Source organism: Petaurus breviceps, unplaced genomic scaffold (assembly GCF_028583685.1).
Source record: "Petaurus breviceps papuanus isolate PSGF00001 unplaced genomic scaffold, PetGlider_PUasm1.0 118, whole genome shotgun sequence".
Lineage (NCBI taxonomy): Eukaryota > Metazoa > Chordata > Mammalia > Diprotodontia > Petauridae > Petaurus > Petaurus breviceps.
Window position 1 is genome coordinate 8,315,215 of NW_027185616.1, and position 24,307 is coordinate 8,339,521.

Sequence of the window (24,307 nt, forward strand, 5' to 3'; positions counted from 1 at the left end):
CAGAAGTGGAAGGGAAAGCCCACTGGCCAGCCTGGACCCCTCCCCAAAAATGGAGGTCTTAAGAGGAACTCACCAATAAGAACTAGGTTAAGGCATGACTGGGAGCAGACCCCAAAACTCTCATGTGGAATCAGGAGGGAAAGTTCTGATCATGCTCCATGGGAGCATTTCTAATAATTTTTTGTCTTAACTTCCACATCTCTCCTACCTTAACAATCTAGTTCAGATGTTCTCACCCCTCATTTAAACTATAGCCATAATTTCTTGGTTGGCCCCCCTTGCTTCCAGTATCCTCCACACAGTTACCAAATCAGAATTCTGCTCTATTATCACCTACTCAAAAGTTTTCAATGCCTACCTATTGCTCCTAGGATAAAATATAAAATACCCACCCTGGTATGGAGGCCCTGAACACTCTGGCTCCTGTCTATCTTTCCATTCTTATTTTATAATGCTCCTTTTCTTTTTTTTTTTTTTAAGCAATCGGGGTTAAGTAACTTGCTCAAGGTTACACGGCCAGTTATTTCTGGGTGTGGTGCTAAGTATCAGAGCCCGGATTTGATCCCCAGGTCATCCCGACACTGGAACCAGTGCTCTTACTCGCTGAGTCACCTGGCCGCCCCTAATGCTCCTTTTCTAATATTGTTAGTTCTGTTCAAACTGGTCTGCACCCACTCCTCATATAAAAGACCATCTTTTGCCTCCATGCTTTTGTGTGGAGGGAGCCTAGCATTCATGGCATTTATTCCCTCTTCATGTCTGGCTCTTAGAATCCTGAGTGTCCTTCAAGACGGATCTCAGGGGTCACTTCCTACATGAGACCTTTTCTGATTTCCATAGGTATTAGCACTCACTTTCTCTCTTTGAAATTACTTTCTATCCTCTTATACCTACCTACTCTGCATTTAAGTCATCAGATTATAGATTTAGAGCTGGAAGGGACCTTATAGATCATGAAGTCCAACCCCATCATTTTGATAGATGAAGGCACTGAGGCCCATAAAGGCTAAATGAGTTGCCAAGGGTCCAACAACTAGTTAAGTGACAGGCAACATAAGAGTCCATATCTTCCTAACCACAAAACCAGCACTCCTATTATCTACTACACCAAGTACATGCCGTGTCCCCTAGCCTAGTAGCATATAAGCTCCTTGAGGGGAGGTCTTTCATCTTTGTTTTTATGTCCCCAGTACCTAGCAATGTGCCTTGAGCATAGTAGGTGCTCATAGATGTTTGTGGAATCAAATTCTATTGATGCTTTGTTGCAGTTGGGTAGAGGTTGTTAACACATGTAGGATCAACATGTTGACCAGGGATGAGGTAATGACTAAAGAACTATAAGGGATTGAAGATGGAAAATAAAGAGGGAAATTATTTCCTTACCTATGAGAGACTATGACTTATGATCCTTCCCTCATTTGTTTTTCTCTCATAACCTAGCTATATCCCTGATCTATAACTTTTGAATATCATGTGACCATCAGCCGTCCAACCTTCTATACCATACTTTGCCTTTCACATCCAGTTGTCAATCATCTTCTATTTGCCTTCTAATGGTGACCTTGCCTTATCTTCAACATCTCCAATCCACTCTCTCTACAAGCTGTCAAAGTAGTCTCATTTTATTTAACATTATTTCTGTTGCACCATTTATACAATTATACATAATTTCAATGCGACTGTTGTACATTTTTTCTTTTTGTGTTTATTTTTTTCATTTTGCAATGAATAATATGTTGGTGCCTGTGACAAAGAATGGAAAAGAAACTGATCTGCAGTGAACGTAGACTTCATTTTCATCTCCACTGACCAATACATAGAACCACAGGTGCACCCAACCACATACATTAACTGGTCTTGAGAAATCTGCACAGGCTAAGTGGAATGAGAATGCTTGTTATTCCCCAAAATGTCTGGAGAGGAAGAATGGAGGATTGGCATTAAGGAAAAAATTGGGACAGCTAAGAGAGTATTATCTGAAAGTTGGCATTGAACCATGGCTTTAAAAACATATCAAGATAGGAAAAGCTGTAAATTAAAAAAAAAATACACAGAAAATACCGTTTTCATAAAGATCTGACTGCCTTGGCACAGGCTCTGTGGGCAGAAACAGCACAGCCAAATCCTGTTAGAGAAGAAAAGTGACTTTGATTTACCAGTGGAGTGAATCTAACAGCAGTTCACCACAAAAGATGTACTGTACTTTCAGAATCTGTCTTTAAAATCCAGAACTTATTTGTAAAGTTGACTAAAGGTGTATTAGATTTCCCCACAAAAATACTATTTGGATTCTCTCTCCCACAATCTCCTTCCCTCCCTTGATGAGACATCCTTTGGGGGGAGAGGGGGAAGCAATACATATCATTATTTCAGATCTGAAACAAGTTAGTATAGCTGAAAGGAGAGAGAGAGAGAGAGAGAGAGAAGGAAAGAGAGAGACAGAGAAAGAGAAGAGAGACAGAAAGTGTGTGTATGTTTTTAAGTGGTTATTATTTTAATTTTCAGTAGGATGTTCATATTACTCTTTCACTGCTATGGTTTATCCGAATTAGCAGTAGGAGCCTCAGAAGGTTTAACCCCTTCTGCTGGGGCTACAGGTTCCTGGATCTTAGGTGTAGAACTGGGGGCTTCCACTGCTGCTGGGGTCTCTTTAGAAGAAGCAGTAGCTTTTCTGCTGCTAGATTTTTGGTTTGAACTAGAGCCAATGCACTTTTAGTTTCTTGGGCAAGCCTCAATCTTTTTGTTCCCCTTTCTTTTTGCTCTTGTCTGCTTTACTAGTTGCTGTAGCTTCTGAAGACTGGGGGACCTTTGCCTCATTGCTAGCCACTGAAGTCAGAAGCATCACTGTTGGATGGATGGGAGGCAAGAGCCTTCTCTCACTCCATATCCTTCTGCTGCTCTGCCTTTGCATTAGGGTTTCTCTGGCTCTAATTTCAGAGCATCTTTGCCTGCCACTGCATCTTTCTCTGATTTCTTGTCTTCATTCTTATTAGCTGTGATTTGTGAGTCTTTATTGGTCCCCTCTTTGTTGTTCTTCACATCTGTGGTCTCTGCTACTGTCTGGTTCTCATCATTCTCCTTGGGAATTTCTTCTACACCAGCTTCTTCAGCCTTCTTGTCTTCATCCTTGGCTTTCTTATCATTTCTATTGTACTTGTCTTCTTGCTAATCTTACCTCCTATCTTCAGAGTTCTTTGTTCTCTATGCCACCCCCTCAGTGTGTATGGCACACCCTGGTGTCATCAAGAGAATCTTGGGCAGGCTAGAGGCCACTCTGGTGGGTCTAGGTGGTACAATGTCTCTCCTAGGCTCAGGATCAGAGAATGGATCTTGGGGAGCCCATTGGAGCAATGCTGCCACTGCTATTCCAAAGTAATGTTCTTAAAGCACAAATCATCATATCAGTTGATCAATACAGATTCCTTCATGGGACATTTAAAACTCTTCAAAACCTGCTTATATTTTCAGCCTTATGTTGTATTGTGCACCTTCACATACCCTATGGTCAAGTCAAACTCATCTTCTTGGTATTTTTCACCCACAACATTCCATCTCTCTGCCTTCGCACAGACTGACTCCCATCTCCACCTCACAAAATCCCTAATTTCCTTCAAAACTCAAGTGCCATCTTCTATGGAAGGCTTTTCTTGATCTTCTCAGCTGCTAATGCCTACCCCCTTAACTCCCAGAAAAGCCCTTGTATTTATTTTTAATAAATCTATGTGTACATATTACCTCCCCTGATAGAGTGTAAGCTTCTTTAAGGAAGAGACTGTGTCAACGTTATATTAACTATCTAAAAGTGCCTGGTTCATGGTAGGGACTTAATAAGTGTCTACTGATTGATTGAATGATCTAAACTTAGCGGACTTGGTTTTTAAAAACAAAGGGAAGGGGACAGCTAGGTGGTGCAGTGAATAGAGCACCAGACCTGGAGTCAGGAGGACCTGAGTTCAAATGTGGCCTCAGACACTTAACACAAAAACTAGCTGTGTGACCTTGGGCAAGTCACTTAACCCCAATTGCCCTCCAAAACAAAAGCAAAAAGATAAAATAAATAAAAACAAAGGAAAGAGGGTAAGCTAGGTGGTATTCTGGATAGAATACCAGCCCTGGAGTCTGGAGGACCTGAGTTTAAATAAGGCCCCAGACACTTAACAATTTACTAGCTGTGTAACTCTAGTCAAGTCATTTAACCCTGATTGCCTTGCAAAGAAATAAACAAACAAAGGGAAAGGCTAGGAAGAAGGGGGGAATTGAATCACTCCATTTTAATGCCTTACCAGCAATGGTCCATCAAAACCATGGAGCTCAGATAAGGTGGTATTCTCTCTCTCTCTCTGTCTCTGTCTCTCTCTGTGTCTCTGTGTCTCTCTCTGTCTCTCTGTCTCTGTCTTTCTCTGTCTCTGTCTCTCTCTGTCTCTGTCTCTCTGTCTCTGTCTTCTTTTTCTCTCTCTCTCTCTCTCTCTCTCTTTCTCTCTCTCTCTCTCTGTCTCTGTCTCTCTCTCTGTTTCTCTCTCTCTCCCTCCCCACACCCCTTATTTTAGGATTTATAGATAATCTACTTCCCTTGTGATAAGGTAGCATGTGTCTTAGGTTTTCACACAATCTTGGATAGATTAACCCAGTGGAGGATAAAGTAACTGAAGTGAGTTTCTAAGAATATTCTGGCTAATATATCCCTATCTTGCTTAGAAATCTGGTGGAGGCCTGAGCAGAATCTAGGATTTGAAAGCACTAACTGGCCATTTGGAAAAAAAAAAACCTCCATGGCAAAATAAGGCTAGGTAAACAGGAATCTATTTTTTGCAGTGTGCTGCTCTTGCAGATGGTCTGGTCTCACACCACTGCTCAAGAAGCCACAGTTTGTCACCTTAGTCTGTGTAGGTCCCCCTCCCCTTCCCCAGGGACTCCTCTCAGAGGAGACACACAGAGCTCATCCAGAGAGATCAGCAACTCAGTTTTCTTCTGCCTGACCTTGGGTAAAACTGGGGATTCATCCTATGCCCTCTTATCCACGGACCAGATGCCCACTCTTGCTTGTTCCTGTCTTTTGGTATGGGGCAGAGTGAGTTGTACTTTGACCCTCTCCCCTCTCAGATTCCATCTTTCTTGGTTGAAGTGGCCCAGCCATCTTCAAACCATAGTGTCAGAACCAGAAGGGATCTGGAAATCACCTAGCCCAATATTGTTATTTGTAATATATGAGAAACATGGTATTAATTGATTGGAATCAGAGCAGCTGGGTTTAAATCTTGCCTCTGATATTTACTGTGTGATTTTAGGCAAATCATTTAAACTCTCTGGACCTCAGTCTGCTTATCTGTACAATGACAGAGTGGACAGCATGGTCTACAAGATTCCTTCCCACTTTAGATATGTGACCCTATGATCTCATGAAACAAAGGTCCAAATAGGAGCAAAAACTTAAGGTAACCCATATAGTTAGTGGCAAATCTACAACTAAAATCTAGGTTTTCTAGCCTTACCTGTCCCTCTTTTTCCATTTCACCATCTGGACTGTTTTTGCATGGAAGCTACCCAATTCTGTCAGTCATTTTAATTCTCTCTATTTTGCTTTATGTCTTGTTGGTGGTGGCAGAGTTAAGTGACTTTCCCAGGGTCACACAGTTACTAAGTGTCTGAGGACAGATATGAACTCCAGATCTCCTGACTCCAGGGACAGTGTTCTATCCATGGTGCCACCTAGCGGTCCCACTTCTATGTCTGTGAATTTTATAGGATCCTAGAGTCAGAAATGGAAAGGATTGTAATCCAATCTCCTCATTTTATAGATGAAGAAATTAAAGTACATAGGAAAGAAGGAAACAAGTATTTATTAAGCACCTACTATGTACCAAGCACTGTCCTAAATCCTTTACAAATCTCATCTATCTCTTCTCAACCACTCTGGGAAGTAGACGCTGTTATCCCCATTTTACAGTTGAGGAAATTGAGGCAAATAGAGTTAAATGACTTGCCCAGGGTCACACACCTAATAAGTGTCTAAGGCCAGATTTAACCATAGATATTCTTGACTCCAGGCCCAGCTCTCTATCTACTGCACAACCAAAATGAATGGAATATCTCAAGTGCAAATTTGCTGAGATTTTGTACAACTCTAAGATTATGTAATTTTTTCTACTCTCTGGGCCTCAGCCTCCCCATTTATAGCATCAGGCCACTTTCCTCACATCTCTATGGCTCTGAAGGATTCTGGAGGAGAATATTTGTGAGCTCATTTGAAGTACTTTACTCCCTGCCTTGGCAGAGCTTTGATCCATTGGTATACCTATTAAACACTAAGCATTGGGGTTTAGGGTCAGGTAATAGACCTATATCAGCCCTGAGGGCAGAGATTAACAACTCACTGGAAAGGCCAAGCAGACAGATAGACATCATGAACCACTAGAGGGAGGTCAGGCTGTTTGAAGAGTGTCCGAGGAACTGGGCTGAAGTAGAACGGGAAGGAAGGAGAGAGAAATGATCTAAGAACTGTCCAGGCATTTCAGATGAGGCCCTGCAACCCAACCTGTTCTCTCATCATCTTCCTCTTTACCTCCTCCCAACTTACTATTCCTTAGGGACCCTTCTAAGAAAAATGACCATCTAAGAAGCCTGTCTTCAGCAACCCCCTGCACCGCCCCATCAAAAGCATCTTTTAAAACAACTGTTTAAGACATTGTCCCAAGTGCTGAGCACACAAAGCCAAAAAAATAATAACAATAAATCTGCCCTCAAGGGCCTTACTTGGAAGAAGGAATATGACATAACCTGTACAAATATCATAAAGTGTAGACAATAAAGTAGGGCAAAGTTCTCCAGGAATATTTGAGGAAAGAGTTAATAACAGTGGCGTGTTCCAGGAGTGGGAAATAGAGCGTAATCTCTCCCAGATCCCAGGCTCCGGTCACTCTCCTCATATCTCTCCTATATCCCATGCCCACTGGGCTGTTTTCTCAGCTGACTCATTTGAGCAAAGGCATTAACTAACTAAAAGTTAAGGTGTCATCCTTCCCAGGGCTGCTTGTTCCTATACAGGAGACTCAGGAATGGTAGAATTGGAAATAGTCATGAGAACAGCCCAGTGTGAAGAGATGGCTTTCCCATCTTCCTTCAAATCATCATCTCTTCATAAAGCAATGAGATAGACTCTCTTAACCTGACCCCCGACTCCCAGGTCTATGGATGTTTTTCCGGTTTTCTGAAGGTGGGTAGTCCAAAGAAAAGGAAAAGCAGAGGATGTGATTGCTAATTTGGCCAGAGTTGCCCCTTTCCTACACCTCTCCATCCCTAACTCTCATTTTGGTCATTCATCAAACATATAGAAAAAGTATAAGGGCAAAGGGGAACCTGATTAATTGACTAACACCCTTTCTTCCTCTGCACTTGTGGTTCCTTATAATAAACTAGCTATCTCAGATAACAGCTTTCAGTCTTCTCTAAACCTGTCCCTTTCCTCCCTGGGGCCACAGGAAAAAGGTGTAATCTCAAATTTGACACATCCCTAAAAGAGCAACTGACCCTTCATAAGGGGTCACATTCCTTTTCAGAGCCAGGCTATAGGAGGACTCGGATAGGGGCTGACAGAGAGGGCTGGTTTAAGCTAAGTCATATGGGAATAGTTAGGTGGGCTGACTGGCTGAAATGAAGAACCTTTGTGGTGGACTGAGAAATTTTTGAGAAAAGTTAGGATCATAGGATTTAGATCTGGGAGGAACCTCAGAAAACATTTACCTCAACCCACTCATTTTAATAATAGATAATAATAACTCAATGTTTATTTGTACTAAGCATTTTCCTCACAAAAGTATTGTTGCCTCTGTTTTACAGATGAGGAAACTGAAGCCCAGGGTATTAAAGTGACTAGCTGAAGATTACATGGCTTATAAGTAGCCCAGTCAGGATTTGAACCCAGGTCCTCTGACTTTAAATTGAACATTCTTGTCACTGTCCCGTGTTGTATAAATTAAGGGAATGGATGGGATTGAGACACTAATCAAAGGAATGCTCTTCCCTTCTCCCACCAACAACACACACATACAAATTCAAAGTACAAAACAATGAACCACATTCAATTCAACAAGCATCCAGAGTTGTCAAAAGGATCAAATGCAATAATTGCAAATCAAAGTACTTAGTTATATTCCTGGCACATAACCAGAGCTACATAAATGTTAGCTATTATTATAGGGCAGCTAGTTGGTACAGTGTATAGGATGCTGGGTCTGGAGTCAGGAAGACTCATCTTCCTGAGTTCAAATCTGGCCTCAGAATATTACTAATTTCGTGACCCTAGATAAGTACCACTCCAATGTCTTCACCAAGAAAAATCAAAATGAAGTCATAAAGAGTTGAACATGACTGAAAACAATTCGGCAATAACAAATTATTATTTGGGATTTTCACCGCACAGACAAATGGAGTAATCAGTCAACAAAGATCTCTTGAAAAGGGGTAATACTTGAATACTGAGACTGGAAAGGAGCTGGGAGTTTTAAGAGTCAAGGTGGAAAGGAATAGCACACAAGAAGAACTCTACAGTCACGTAAATAGGACATGTATAGAGACTAGCAAAGAGGTTAATCTGGCTGGAAAGTAGAGAGTATAAGCCAAAGAAAGCACTGTGTGATCAGCCTGGAAGGAAAGGTTACCCAAATTGTGCAAGACTTTAAGTGCGAAACAGAGCAAATGGTTAGTAATTGCTAATCTTTCTATGGTGCCTTAAGGACTCTTGTTATCTTATCTCGTACAAAAAGGTGAGTTTCTAGTTTATCCTAGAGGCAACAGGGAACCCCTGAAACATCTTAAGCATGGGGATGACATGGTTGGATTTGTGTTTTAGGAGTGTCATTTTGTCTGTTGTGTGGAAAACAGATTGGAGAGGAGAAAGGTTGGATGTTGGAAGATCAATTAGGAGTGATGAAGGTGTAAATTAGGGTGGTTGTGGCCCAAGTGGAGAGAAGGGGTAGTGGCCATGTGAGTGATGCAAAAGAGATGGATTTAGGGGATGTTTTAGAGGTAGGATGATTAAGACTTGACAAAGGATTGGATGTGAGGAGTAAGCGAGAACAGAGTTACTACTAGATGACAAACCTGGAAGATTTGGAAGGATGGTAGCACTCTTGACAGAAATAGGGAAGTGAGAATGAGGGATAGGTTTGGGGAGAAAGATAATAAGTTCTGTTTTGGACATGTTGAGTTTGAGAAGTTTCAAAGACATGCAAGTTGAGATGTCATCAAATGAGCCAAAGATACAGGATAGGCATTTGGAAGAGAGATGAGAGCTGAATCTACAGATCTAAGACATCTGAGGTATGCATAGAGGTCATAATCAAATCCATTAGAGCTAATGAGATGACCAAGAAAGAAAGTGTAGAGAGAAAAAGAAAAGAGGGTTTATGATAGAACCTTAGAATAGGGCAACTAGGTGACACATTAGATAGAGTGATGATTCTGGAGTCAGGAAGACCTGAGTTCAAATCTAACACCAGATACTTACTAAGTGACTCTGGGTAAGTTATTTATCATTTGTCTGCCTCAATTTCCTCATTTGTAAAATGGGGATCATAATAGCACCTACCTCCCATGGTTGATCTGAGGATCAATTGGTCATAGTATTTGTAAAGCTCTTAGCACAGTATCTGGCATGTTAGCTATTTAAACGTTAGCTCTAATTATTATTATAACCTTGTAGCTTTGGACATAGCATTTAATTGCTCTGGACCTCAGGTTTCTCTTCTGCAAAATGTAGGAGCTGTGCTAGATGGTCATTTACAGTTGTTATTTAAATCCTATTATCCAAATCCTGTTATTTAGAGGAAGATTCCTGCCTAGGAAGGAGACTGGAGAACAGATTAGAGCCTGTTGATGAGAGTTTGGGTGAAGTAGATATTCACAAAATTGGGGTGGGGTACTTAGATATTAGATATGATAGAAATGAGTAATGCCATTCTGAAGAATAAAGAATCTAAGCCAACCCTTTAGATGGTGGGCATGGGAATCAGAGGCTATGAGAAGAGGACATTCCCAAAATACTATCATCTTATTGTTTTCTGTAAAGTATCTCAAAAGGAGAAATCTCAAAAGGAAGGGAGTAAGCATTCCATTAACTCTGCTAGCATTTCCTGCAAATGAAAGGTAAAGTCAAGGCTGATGGTAGGGATTGTTTAGGTAAATCCGCTGTGTACTTTGGGGATCAACAGAGATATTTGCAGAAGAGAAGTAGCTCAGTGTGGAGAACAACTGACCTGACTCTCCCAAATATAATTGGCTTATTACTTGGCCTCTACCCTTTTTTGCAGAAATGTAGGAGCAGAAATGGGAACTGGAGCTGAGACAGGTTGGATACCTCAGTAAACAAAAATAGCCATATTCACTTCTTTCAGAACATCTGCAGACATGGGCTAAATGCCAAACAGATGTTGAACTCTTGAGAAAATAATATTGATCAAAGGGAATCACACTGTTTGAGGGTTGAACAAGGGATCTTTTCAGATTAGACTGACCTCTCACAAATATCTTCTTACTCACTGATTGGGTCAGTAACCTAGAATGACCCAGGCATCAAATTCAGTGATCTGGCTCTGTATTTGACTATACAAGTTGCAAAAGTGCAAGTCTTATAGGGCCCTTGTCAGAACTGATTCTCTCCCTTCGTTCACTGGACATTTATTGTGAAGATAATCCCAAATGATGGATAATTCCCAAAATAGGATAAAGCATTTAATTTTACACATTTTTCTTCTCACTCAAATATAGGTTTGCTAATGGGGATTCTCAATGATTCAAAGAAAAATTAAGAGGCCACATTGTAACAAATTAGGAGATGCTGGAATCCCACTTAGCCTCTATAATATGACAAATAGAAGTAGTTGGTAATGCTGATCACCATCATTATTATCCCAATAATTTTACTCATTGACAAAAAAGCAATTATTTTATCCATACTTCACAGAACATTAAATATAAAAGGCAAAAATCAGGATCCTACTTATCCTAGGAACTTTTATCTGAACTCCTCAAAAATATGAAGATAAGATTAATAGTGGTAGAGCAGTAGTAACGATAATAATAATATCTTGCATTTTTGCTTCATAGGTTTTAAGGTTGTTTTACAGCCATTGCTTCATTTGATCATTGCATACCCCATGAAGTAAGATAAGACAGGTATTATTATCTCCAATTAACAGATAGAAACTCAAGCCCCAGAAATGTGAAGTGATTTGTCCCACAAAGCTGACCTAGAACGTAGAACAATGCTCTGTATGACACTGTGTCTGGAGGGGAAAAAAGTTGAAAACAAATGAGACAGACTTGGGGGGAAGACATGGGTGGCCTTGGGGCATGGGGAGAATCTAAGAGCTTCAGACTCTCAGGATCCCTCCCTCATTTATGGTGCTAAAACAGATTGAGTTTTTCATGTCTAATCAATAAACCCTTGGAGTCCTGGTAGGGTAGGCATCAACCACAATCTTGTATACAGTCTCCTTCCATTCTAGAAGTTGGACAGTGGCACACTCTCGGTTCTTCTTCTGGTCACAGATAGATGCCCCCTCCCACACAGGTGCTGTGTGTGTGTGTGTGTGTGTGTGTGTGTGCGTACGTGCATGCCCTCACACATTCCCACCACCTCCACTCTGGGCCTTTTATAGAACAGAGGCTGCTTTTGCAAAGGCTTGCCCACAAGAAGGAAAAGTTGTTTCTCTGTGAGGAGTTGGGTAATGTCTCTGCTATACTTAGTCTTAGCATGGCATTAAAACATGTTGATATTATATAATATTATACATGTATTTTATGCATTTCTGAGTTTCTAAACCTTTTCTGTGTTATCTGCTGGCCTTTGTGTGTGTTCTGCAGTTTCCACAAAACCACCAAAAAAATTCCCATTTAATTTCTTCTGCCAACTTGCAACATATCAAAACCTTGATGGGGAAAGTCGTGATGTGGAAGTGATAACTGTATAATCAGATAGCAGTGATCATTAGTTTCTTTTCTCCTTATTTTTAGGATTATTGTGAGAGGAGTCCAGAATCCAAAGTGTAATGTAAACATGTGCTATTAATCAAGCAAAAAGCTTTTTACTAAACTCTTACTATGTCAGTGTTGGGCACTGTACTAATCACCGGAGATACAAAGAAAGCACAAAAACAGAACCTGAACTCAAGACACTTCCCTTCAAGTGGGGGAGGCAACATTTACATTAAAATTAATATATAGTAGAGCTGGGGAGTGTTAAAAAATATTTTGATAATTACATTGCAGTACAAATGTTTTCATTTGTAATCCTACGTACTTTATTTGATGCACTTAAAAACATTCCAAGCAGGAGGCCATGGGTTTTACAGACTGCCAAAAGGGTCCATGACACATACAAAAAAAGGTGAGGAAGCCCTGTAGTAGAAGGAAGATAACCTCAGAAAGCAAAGCACTAGAAGGTCTGGAAAAGGTTTTCCTTTCAGCTAGAACTGGAAGTTTTCTAAGGGAGGAATGAGAAAGGAGTCGTTGGAGATGGCCCACACAAAGATACCAAGACAAGAGATGGAGCACCTTGTGTGTTTGATAGTACGGAGACCACGGGGTCTGGATTGTAGATTGTGTGGAAGTGATTAGTATGTAAGAAGACTGAAAAGAAGTAAAGGGTCCACATAGTGAAGAGCTTTAAATGGCAACTAAAGAAGTTCATGTTTGGTCTTAAACAGGGTGCCACTGGAGTTTGTTGAACAGGGCTATTTCTTTTTTTTTTTTTTTGGAGGGGACAAGGCAGGGCAATTGGGGTTAAGTGACTTGCCCAAGGTCACACAGATAGTAAGTGTTAAGTGTCTGAGGCCAAATTCGAACTCAGGTCTTCCTGACTCCAGGGCCAATGCTCTACTCACTACACCACCTAGCTACTATTTCTTATGACTGTGCCTTCAATAACTACAAATCCCTCCTCCTCTGTCCTTTTGTTCATGCTCTTTCCTCCTCCCCTCAAAATGCCCCTTCTCTTTTTCACCAATATCTAGAGTGCTTTAGAATATTAGGGTGGGACAGTGGATAAAACACCAGCTCTGAAGTCAGGAGGGCATGAATTCAAATCTGGCCTCAGATTACTTACTAGCAGTGTGACCCTGGGCAAGTCACTTAACCCTGATTGCCTCCAAAAGAAGAAAAGAAGATTAAAGATAAAAGGTACCTCAGAGATTCTTTAGATCAAGACTTAACTCAAGTTCTAGTTCCTCCATGAAACCTTCTCTCTAACCTCCATTGATTTCTTTTCCACATTTCTATAATACTTCTTATCTGGATACCACAAGCGTGTAACACTCTAATATAGAGAACATAGACTGTCTTGTCATTGTTCTTTGCTTCATACATTTATATCTTATCTCCCAGCTAGATTGTAAATTCTTTGGATGCAGGGACCATGAGACTTTTAATTCTCCTGTGTTCTGCAGGTTCACACTATGCACTCAATAAATATTTGTCTGCTTGCCTTGACTTCTGTTACCTACTATGCCCCAATCAGGTCCTTATGGTGGGTAGTGAGTAATAGGCTGACTCAATGCTATATTTCTAAGATAGTATGTTTTGTTTGTTTCAGCTACTGATCAGTGTGCAGCCATGGAATCTGGGCCATTAGCAGAAGGAAGCTACCTAGGGCTGCTCCAAAGTGACATTAATCCCCTACAACTTTTACATTTTTATGACCAGCCCCTTGCACCAGAAGAAGACATTGAGTATTCTTCAGGTGAGTGATGCTTCCAAAGGACTCAAACACATCCTACCCTACAACCTCCTTACACACACCCCCTCCCAGCCTTTAGTAGTTTAGTGGTAAAAGCACTGTTTTTGTAGTCAGAAGATCTTGGTTGGGATATCAGATTTCCCTTGTATAAATATTAATGTAGCCAATGTAGTCAAGACTAGAAGGAAAGGAAAAAATTGGGGATGGGAGATGGGAACCTTCATAGACAACCTCTCAAATAGGATATGATTGTGTTAGAATACTTCTGTGATATAAGAAATGATGAGCTAGTTGATTTAGAAAAACACGGAAAGACTTGGACCTCTGAAGGAAGATTCTATCCATCTTCAGAGAAAGAAATGACAAATAGAGATATTCATAGTATGTTTGTATACACACATGCATGTATATATAGGTTTGTATGTATATGTAGTATACATGTATACATATATGTGCCATTAGGTATCTGATATATACATATGTGTATATATATACATATGTGTGTGCTTATATATATTTTATATATATAAAAATACCCAAATTTAATTGTAGCCTTGGGGAAGAGGGTCAAGAACCAGAAAAAAATAAAGTAAAAAGTGCACAGAAAAGGACAAAAGAAAACCTAGAATTAAGCAAAGAAAAGCTGGGTAGCTTTGAAAAAAATGTGTATTATTTATTACATAGATTTTCTTAAAATGGAAATTTATTGTTTTATATTGAATCCTCTTAAGTTCTGCTGTGTACATGAAAATGTTTTTTTTTTCTTTTCTCATTCTGTATTTAAGTTTAATATAAATAAAACAAATTTATACACCATACACAAAAAAGAAAAAAAAAGAATATTGGATTTCCTACTAATTACCTATGTGCCCATTCACTCAACTTCCCTATGCTTTCATTTCCTGAGTTCTCAAATGAAGGGGATATATGAGGCAACCTTCATAGTCTCCTGCCAGCTACAGATTATATGATCCTGCATGGAATCCCTTACAATCAGAGGAAATCACATTGTCATCAATTAGTTCAACAAACCTTTACTGAACATTTATCTTTGCAAAGCAATGTACTTAATTTGGTGCTGGAGATACAAAAATAAAATGAAAAAAATAGCCTATGCTCTCCATGAGTTTACATTCAACCAAGGGAATAAAACATTTACACAGATAAATAGATACATAATAATTTGAGGAATGAGAGAACACTAAATACTAGGGCAATAAGATAAGACTTCCTGTAGGAGGTGGTACTTGAGTTTTGAAGAGAATTAAGTATTCTAAAGTTAGAAGGAAACACATTACAGGAGGCATGGGGGACAAATTGCAAAAAGCTAGGAGAAGAGAGATGGAATGCTGTGTTTGAGAAAAAGCAAGTTAGCCAGTCTGGCTGGAATAGAGAATGTGTGAAGGAAATTAATAAGAAAGAAATCTGAAAGGGTAGGCTGTAACCAGACTATTAAAAAAAGTTAACTTCCAAGCTGAGTTTGTATTTTATGCATAAAACAATACAGAACCACTGAAGATCCTGGAGCATCTGAGAAACATGTTCTTCCTTGCTTCTTAGAATCAAGAATGATAGAGCCACGAGGATCTTAGAAATCATCTAATCCAATTAATTCATAAAATATTTTTTCAGATAAGGAAACTAAGTCTCAGATATGTCAAATTGTTTGCTCAAGGTCATACAGCTAGTAAGTGATAGAGTCCAATCTTGCATAGAACCGGAGATCTGATTCTTATGTCCAGTGATCTTTCTACTGTACCACGTTGCTACCCTATTCATATTCTGCTTTCTAGTTTTTTTTATCTGATTCATCTTCTTATAACAAGAGAAAGTAGAAGGAAATGAGCATTTATTAAGTATCTACTATGGACCAGGCCCTGTGCTATGTACTTTACAGATAAAATCTCATTTGATCTTTACAACAATTTTGGAGGGTAAGCGCTATTATGATTGTCATTTGAGTTGAGGAAAGGGAGGCAGATGGGGGGAGGGAGTGGTCACACAGATAGGAAGGGTCTGGGGCTCTATTTGAACTCAGTTCTTCCTAACTCTAGGCCCAGTACTCTATTCACTGAACCATCTACCTGCCTCTTAGCAGTGATTCCAGACTCTACATGATTCTTAGCAATTACTCCAAACATTTTCTGACTGGTATGACTATATAGATTGTGGGGTCCAATTAAGGCACTTAGAGGCCTAGAACAAAGTTACAGGGTTCAGATCCAGCCCCTGTTTAGGAGCAAAATCCTTCTTCCCAGAGGCTGGGCTGCTTGTATCCTGGTAAGCATGGCAGTACCATGGACAGCAGTACAAGGTCATCACAGAGGCAGCACTCATTGACTGGAGACTGACTTCTACTTCAACCTCACCTCTGGCCCTCTTTCCTCTTGTCTGTTCCAGAGATTTCTTACCCCCTTTTTCCTCGTAGGTTAATAGAATTTTGACCTGGATATTAGAAGCTATCTAGTTCAATAGCTTCATTTTGTTGTCATTATTCAGTAGTTTTTCAGTCTTGTCCGACTCTTTGTGGCTTTATTCAGGGTTTTCTTGTCAGAGACTGAAGTGGTTTGTCAGTTCCTTCTCTATCTCATTTTACAGCTGAGGAAATTGAGGCAAACAAGATTAAGTGATTTGCTCAGGGTCATATAGCTAGTAAGTGTCTGAGGCCAGATTTGAACTCAGGTCTTTCTGACTCCAGGTCTGGCACTCTATTCATTGTACCAACTAGCTGCCCATACCTTCATTTTACAGAGGCATAAATGGAGGCTCAGAGAGGTTAAGTGACTTGTCCTAAGTCACACAGAGAGCAAAAGAGTAAGGATTTGAACTCTGATCTTCTGGCTCTTGATTCAGCACTCTTTTGATAGAACACTATGTTGCTTCTCTTTCATACAGTCATCTTTTCCTTCCAGATGCTGATACTGACACAATCAACTATGATCAGGTCAACAGGCTGTGGAATGCCATAGAAGATGAGGGGACAGGAGAGGCCTATGACAGGATAGGTAATGTGGCATGGGTAGAGGTGATGGTGATGGTGGTGGTATTTTAACCTTTGGTTTGAATTTAAAACAAAAACAATAACAAAATCCCAAACACCAGAGATATCCTCATATTCCTTTTTAATTTTCTTGTCTTTGCTCTATCTTATTCACCTATTTATTGTGAACCCAGACCAGAAATGTGATGGAAGGGTTGGAGAGGATGGGAAGAAGCAAGGGAAGGGCACATAATCTAAGGAAGAAGTATGAAGGGAGTTGATGGTGGGGGCCATCAGAAAGGCCTGTTCTCCTCCACCCACCCAGGGGGTAGAAACAGTTAAAGACTACATTGTAAAACATGTATCTATGGTCTTTGTTCCTCTACTTTTCCCTCTTTCACCCAAGTGCCTTCATGCCTTTTCCCCCAAGTACTATACCCAAAATTGCTGTCTGGTAAAACAAGTATCACATTGAGTTGTGATGTCTCTCCAAGGCACCTGAATTTTATTAGAGACTACAGCTTGTTACAGTCCTGTCTTTGACACATACTGACTGTGACTATGGGTAAGTTGCTTAATCTTTCAGCTTTGTGGGGCAACTCTGTAATACTGTAAGTGGTCAGACAGGCTTCTTCCTCTTGAAGCTTCCTATACCAATGAGATCTCTGCTCTAAACAAAGGAAGGTAATATTTTAAGTATTAATTAGCTGGATGGGAGAGGAAGTCACACTCCTGTTTCAAAGACCTATATGTGAAATTTGGGCTACAACCTAGAGAGGGCTGAATCAGATGCAGACCCAAGCAACATAGGGCAGTATGAAGATTTGCCATCACAGGCAGATCTCTCCCCCTTGGGTTACTATGGAATTCTTATAGAATCAAGTATCTATTCTATGATCTGATAATGATCCATAGGACCACTTGATTTAGAGCTGGGAGGGATCTTTGAGACCAGCTACTCCAAACCCCACATTGGAGGGGTGTTCACTTCCCTCAAGACTCACAGAAATTAAGTAGCCAAGCCAGGATTCTAACTCATGTCCTTTGACATTAAAGGTCTTTTATACAGAGTCCCCACCTTGCCTTTCCAGACATTTTCTTTTCTTTTCTTTTTTGCTTTTTGGAGGGCAATTGGGGTTAAGTGACTTCCCCAAGGTCACACAGTGAGTTTTTGTGTTAAGTGTCTGAGGCCGGATTTGAACTCAGGTCCTCCTGACTTCAGGGCCAGTGCTGTATTCACTGCACCACCTAGCCACCCCTCCAGACATATATTTTCAATAGACTTTCTGTCTATATCTGGCATGGACCCACTCATACTCATTCATGCCCTTAGGTCTAAGTCTGTTTGTTCTCTTTTCTCCTTATGCCTGGTGCTTTCTTTTCCAGTATAAATTCAGAAAATTGAAATAAATGTCATTATCTTTAAGTACCTATCTGACCATGTTACTCTTCTACTCAATAAACTTCAGTGGCTCCCTATCACCTCTAAGACAAAATATGAACTCTACTGTTTAGCTTTTAAAGCCCTTCACAACCTGGTCCCAACTCATCTTTCCAGCTTCATTACATATTGCATTACACTTCTAGCGTTCTGCTATTCAGCCACATTGGCTCTCTTTCTGTTCCTCACACATGGCCCTCTATCGCCAATCTCCATGCCTTTGCAAAATACAACCCATTCCTATTTTTAAAGAAATCTAGAAAGCATATGAATAAATGGAGTTTTTATAAAAAAAAAAGTAATATCTATCCAAAACTAAGAGCAAGTATGATCTGTAATGGGGATAAACTAGAAGTCTTTCCAATGAGGGCAAAAGTAAAGCAATAATGTCCAATATAGCTATTATTATTCAATATTGTACCTGAAATGCTAACTATAGTAATAAGACAAGAAAAAGAAATTGAAGGAATAAACACAGCAATAAAGATATGAAACTATCATTTTTTGCAGATAGTATGATAGTATACTTATAGAATCTTAGAGATACAACTAAAAAACTGGTCAAAACAATTAATTTTAGTGAGGTTGCAGGATACAAAATAAACCCTTATAAATCATCAGCTACAGGTAAGGGAAGAATGTATTCCAGGCATGGCAGACAGCCTGTGAAAAAATATTGATTCAGTTCTATACTCAGGATATATTTAAGAAATGAGGTCTTTATCAGAGAAACTTGCTGTAAAATTTTTTATATTACTTCTTTGTCTATGGTACCTTTTAGCAAAAATGTAATTTCCTTGATTATCCATTTAATTAGGTCTATTTTTGCTTTTGCTTTGTTTGAGATTATGATTGCTACCTCTGCCTTTTTTACTTCAGCTGAAGCATAAGATTCTGCTCCAGACCTTTGTTTTAACTCTGTGTGTATGTCTTTCAGTTTCAAGTGTGTCTCTTGTAATCAACATATCATTGACTTTTTTTTCTAATCCATTCTGCTATCTGTTTCTGTTTTATGGGTGATCTCATCCCATTCACATTCATAGTTATGATTACTAAATATGTATTTCCTTCCATTCCACTTTCTTCTGTTTCTTCCCCTCCTCCTTTTTATCCTGTCCCTGCTTCTAACCACTGCCTCTCTTAATCTATCCCCTTTCTATCATACTCCCCCTTTTTTATTACCCTTCCCCTCCAGTTTCCTTACTGAATAAGTTACATTTTTAAACAGAACTGAGTTTACACATATATACACACACCCCTTCTCTCTTTGAAGCAATTCTGATGAGAGTGAGATTCAAGCATTGTCTGCCACCATCACCCCCATTTCAGCCTCCATAGTAATAGCTCTTCCTTTCATGCTTCTTTTATGTAAGAAAAATTTCCCCATTCTACCTCTCCCTTTTCCCTTCTCCCCATGCATTCCTCTTTCTCACCCCTTCATTAAAAAAAAATCATTCCAACATATTCAACTCACAACCTTGCCTTCTGTCTATACAAACTCCTTTTAATTGCCCTAATAAAGTTCTTAGGAATTACATGTATCCTCTTCCCATACAGGAATGTAAACTATTTAACTTTATTGAGTCCCTTACTGATTGCTTTTTAATGTTTACTTTTTTATGCTTCTCTAGAGTCATAGTCTAGAGTTTGAATGTCAAATATTCTATTCAGTTCTGGTCCTTTCATCAGTCATGCTTGAAAGTCTTCTATTTCATTATTCCTTTTTCTCCTGAAGGATTATGCTCAGTTTTGCTGGGCAGGCTCTTCTTGGTTGTAAGCCAACCTCCTTTGCCTTCCAGAATATTACATTACTAAGTCCCTCTGCTTCTTTAACATAGAAGCCTCTAAATCTTGTGTGATCCTGACTATGGCTCCATGATACTTGAATTGCTTCTTTCCGGCTGCTTGAGGTATTTTCTCTTTGATCTGGGTGCTCTGGAATTTGGCTATAATACTCCTGGGAGTTTTAATTTTGGGAGGTGATTGGTGGATTCTTTCAATTTCTATTTTATCCTCTGGGTTTAGAATGTCAGGGAAGTTTTCCTTTATAATTTTTTTTAAATATGACATCCAGACTTTTTCATTGGTCATGACTTTCAGGTAATCCAGTAATTCTTAAATTATCTCTCCTCAACCTATTTTCCAGGTAATTTGTTTTTCTGATGAGATATTTCACATTTTCTTCTATTTTTTTCATTCTTTTGACTTTGTTTTATTGCTTCTTGATGTCTCTTGGTATCATTAGCTCCCATTTGCCCAATTCTTATTTTTAAGGAATTATTTTATTTAATGAGCTTTTGTACCTATTTTTCCATTTGACCAATTCTGTTTTTTAAGGAATTCTCTTCAGTGAATTTTCATGCCTGCTAATTGGCTTTTCATAATTTTCTTGCCTCACTCTCATTACTTTTTCCAGTGTCTCCTCTACCACTTTTATCTCATTCTTTAATTTGTCTAGGAATTCTTGTTGGATTTGGTTCAATTAGCATTTTTCTTTGAGGATTTTTTTGGTAGCTGTTTCACATTGCTGTCTTCTTCTGAGTTTATATCTTGATCTTCCCTGCTACCATAGTAGCTTTTTATGGTCAAGTTCTTTATTGTTCTTTGCTCATTTTCCCAGTCTATTTCTTGACTTTGAACTTTATGCTAAAGTTAGGCTCTGCTCACCTGAGGCTGGAAAGACACTGTCTCAAGCTTCAGCCTTTTTCATCCTACTATGTTCAGAATTAGTTCTGAGGGTTTGCAAGTCCTTCCAAGGTGATGTGATCCTGGGAGAGGTATGGTCACTGATCTCCTGATCTGTGCTCTGATCTTTACCCAGGAAGGGTCCCTGGTCCCCTGTAGTTGCAAGTGCTAGTACTACTTTTTGATTTAGAACTGTGACCACAGTGCCTGCTCCTTTGTTACCAATCCTCTCCACCCTGGAACTGCTACCCAGAGCTGTAAATGGGCAATAGAGTTGCCAGTCAGTAGTAACTGTGCCCAGTGCCAGCAAAGGGTTATCTACAATCTCTTTCTGAGCAGGACTTACTCTCCATGTGTTGAGGGCTCCCATAGCTGCTGCTGCGGTGGCCACTATTGCCATTGCCAGTTGGGCCCTAGACAGCCCTCCACCCTGATGCCACAGACTTCTCCCGTTGACCTCTTAAGTTTCCTTTGCCTGGAAAAAATGTCTTACCCTAATCTGCTGTTGGCTCTGTCGCTCCACAATTTTATTTGAGTTGCTATTTTAAAGTTGTCTAGAAGGGAATATTGGGAGATCTGGGTGGTTGCCCCTAATTTGCCATCTTGTCTCTACATCCTGTATTTTTTAAAAGCTGCTCAAAGTTTATTATTTTCTGTTGAATTCAAAGTAAACAAAAGTTGCCAGAGCTGCTGGAAAACATATGAGTGACTTGATTAAAAAAAAGAAAAGAGTGACTTTTTATCTTCTTTTTTTGATGTTTTGCTTCTGTTTTCCTTTACTTAAAAAAAAACATACAAGTCAGCTACTGTTACACTTAAGTGACCTGCCTAACCTAAAGGGGTAGGTAGGAAGGGGAAGAAGAATGAATGGGGGGAGGGAGAATGGGCCCTGAGGCTTAGTGTACTTCAGAAGTATGAAGTAGCCAGGAGAATACTGACAATACCCATGAGATAGGCCCAGAGCTGGTTTTGTTGGGTTCACTGACATGTTACTTCATCTTGGATGGCCTCCTGAGCTAGGTCACAAGTGATCATGCCATGAGCAATTTGGAAAATTCCTGAGTGCTCTGGGGATCACAATACAGTTGTCATGAATGAATGACTTGATTTCCCAGAGAAGAAGCTTGCCCATCAATGGCCCAGGCCTGATTTTTGAAGACCAGGATAGTGGTGAATCACTTCCTCAGAGCACTTGGCATTTCTACAGTAGATTTTGTAGAAGTGTAACCCAGATGAGCTTGGGAGTGGTTAGGGGTTGCTATAAGTGAATAACTGGACAGGATGGCTACCACGTTGCTTTTTCTTGCTTCTTGTGATGATGCAAACCTTAGTAATGGCTCTTGAGCAGTGCCCATCAGGTAGTAGACTGAGGCAAACAATCACAGGTGACTTGGCTCATGGAAAGGAAGTGGGAAGCCACAGAGTCCCTTTATACGGAAGATAATTCAATGATATTTCATGTCAATGGGGAGTAGAAGATTTCTTTGGGCTTTTGATGGATTGTTTTTTTTTTCTTTCCTTGGCAGCGGCTCTGGCAGAATACATGTTCTCAGATCGACACCTAGAGACAGAAGGCATTTTTGGTAAGTTTGGTTTAAACCTTATGTTCTTGCTTATTCTTTCAGGGAAGGTAATTTTATCTGGTCATCATAAGCTGTACTCTGATGAGTTTGTAAGATTCTTTTTGGTATGGTGGAGACACAACTCAAAGATCAGATCATTTTCTCTCTTTTTTTGTTTCTTCGCTTATGCTTGGCATAGCATCTGGTACGTAGTTGGTGCCTGATAAATGTTTATTGACTGACTGACTTCTCTCCATATTAGGGAACATTGGCCCAGATGAGATGGTCAACGAGGATATAGATGCATTGACTGAAATACCACAGAAATCACAGAAATGTCAGAAAAGATGTAAGTGACTGACCCAGCAGTTTCCACTGGGAATGGCAGTCATCCTCTCCCTTCCCCCTCCCCAAACATCCTTGCCTACTTCATTCTGTCCTTTACTCAGGAGTTAGGACCACCTTTCTGAAACGCCACTTGGATTAAAATATTCCCCTGGGACTGCAAAGTTACTATCCTGAAACCTACAGTGTCTACCAATTGCTTCTTCCATTTAGTTCCCTTGCATAGAGTTTGAATTTTGCATAAAATTCCACTTATCTAATGCCACCATTGGTGCCCCAAAGAGGTTAAAGAAATACTTTTGGTGAAGTCTTCTTTCATAAGACAGCCAAAATCTGGACACAGAGAAATTTCTGTCTTCTAGCAAGTTTCTTTTCTTCAAAATTTATTTCAATTAACAAAAGTTTATTTTTTCTTCATCTCACCGCTCTCCAATTGAAAAGAAAAAGAAAAAAAAACAAGCAGAGCTTGCCATCTTGGGGAGGGGGGGTAAGAAATAGATGGGGAGAAAATGTGCAACTCAGAATTTTGTGAAAATGAATGTTGAAAACAACAACAACAAAAAAAAACAAGCATAGTCTAGCAAAACTAAAGCCCACATTGACCATGTCCAAAAAATACATCTCAATCTGCTGTCTAGCTCTATCCTTCTCTGTCAGGAGAGTTCACATGTCTCTACTACCCATTTTCTTATTGCCCTTTTCATGGGAGCTTTGGGTTTCTGTCATCTCTTTCCCAATCACTCTAACCACCTCTGAACCTAAAATTATTCATTTGCGTAATTACCTCTTCCTGTTCCACAATGCTCAGCCTGAAATGGAAAAATGGTTTTCACAATCATTTGCTTTCTTCACCTTGGAGCCTTGACACAAAGTCATTCCACCATCTTTTGCCTTCCTCCCCTCCCTTGCAAACTCATATCCCTCCTACCCTTACCTCCAAATTTTGCCTTTCCTCTAGAAATTAATCAATCCGTTAAGCACCTACCATGTACATGGCATTGTGCATTGAGGATTTAAAAAGAAACAAAAGACAGTTCTTGCCTTTAAGGGATTTAAAGTCTAATGGGAATCTTACAATCTAATGAAAGACTGTCTAGATTGTTCAGTGCCTCATACCATGCCTTGCTCATAATGAGCACTTAAAAAATTTTATTGAATGAATTAATTTTCCCTATTCTGCATTTTCTTCAGCACCCATTAAATGTTGATAACCAGAGTACCTTACAGTGGTGTTTGCTGGTCCTGTTTTGTATATATTCCTTGTCTGTAGGATTTAGATTTTTCTGAGATATCTTACCTTCTTCCTTAGATTATAACCTTCCCAAGCATGCTGGCCATATCTGCTACTTTTCAACTACCTCCAGTAGTTCCCAGAACAAAGCTTTGTTCATAGTGGGTGCTCAGTCCATATTGTTGATCAATATAATGTTATCTAGATTCTTGATAATTAAAGAAATCTATAAATCTATCTATCTATCTATATATATATATATATATATATAGAAAGGAAGGAAGGAGGAAAGAAAGAAAGAAAGAAAGAAAGAAAGAAAGAAAGAAAGAAAGAA

General features: G+C 39.6%; 1 protein-coding gene and 1 pseudogene across 2 annotated transcripts in view; one reads left to right on the forward strand and one right to left on the reverse strand.

The window, feature by feature from the left end:
• CIITA (class II major histocompatibility complex transactivator) overlaps window positions 1-24,307 on the forward strand; it is an 81,072-nt gene that overhangs the window by 33,636 nt on the left and 23,129 nt on the right. For both annotated transcript variants that reach the window (XM_069085879.1, XM_069085882.1), the window contains exons 2-5: window positions 13,586-13,732; window positions 16,642-16,734; window positions 22,362-22,418; window positions 22,660-22,746. In XM_069085879.1, coding sequence (XP_068941980.1) covers window positions 13,586-13,732; window positions 16,642-16,734; window positions 22,362-22,418; window positions 22,660-22,746 — 384 coding nt within the window. The remainder of the gene's footprint in view (window positions 1-13,585; window positions 13,733-16,641; window positions 16,735-22,361; window positions 22,419-22,659; window positions 22,747-24,307) is intronic.
• Window positions 2,519-5,507, reverse strand: LOC138160818 (brain acid soluble protein 1 homolog; annotated as a pseudogene).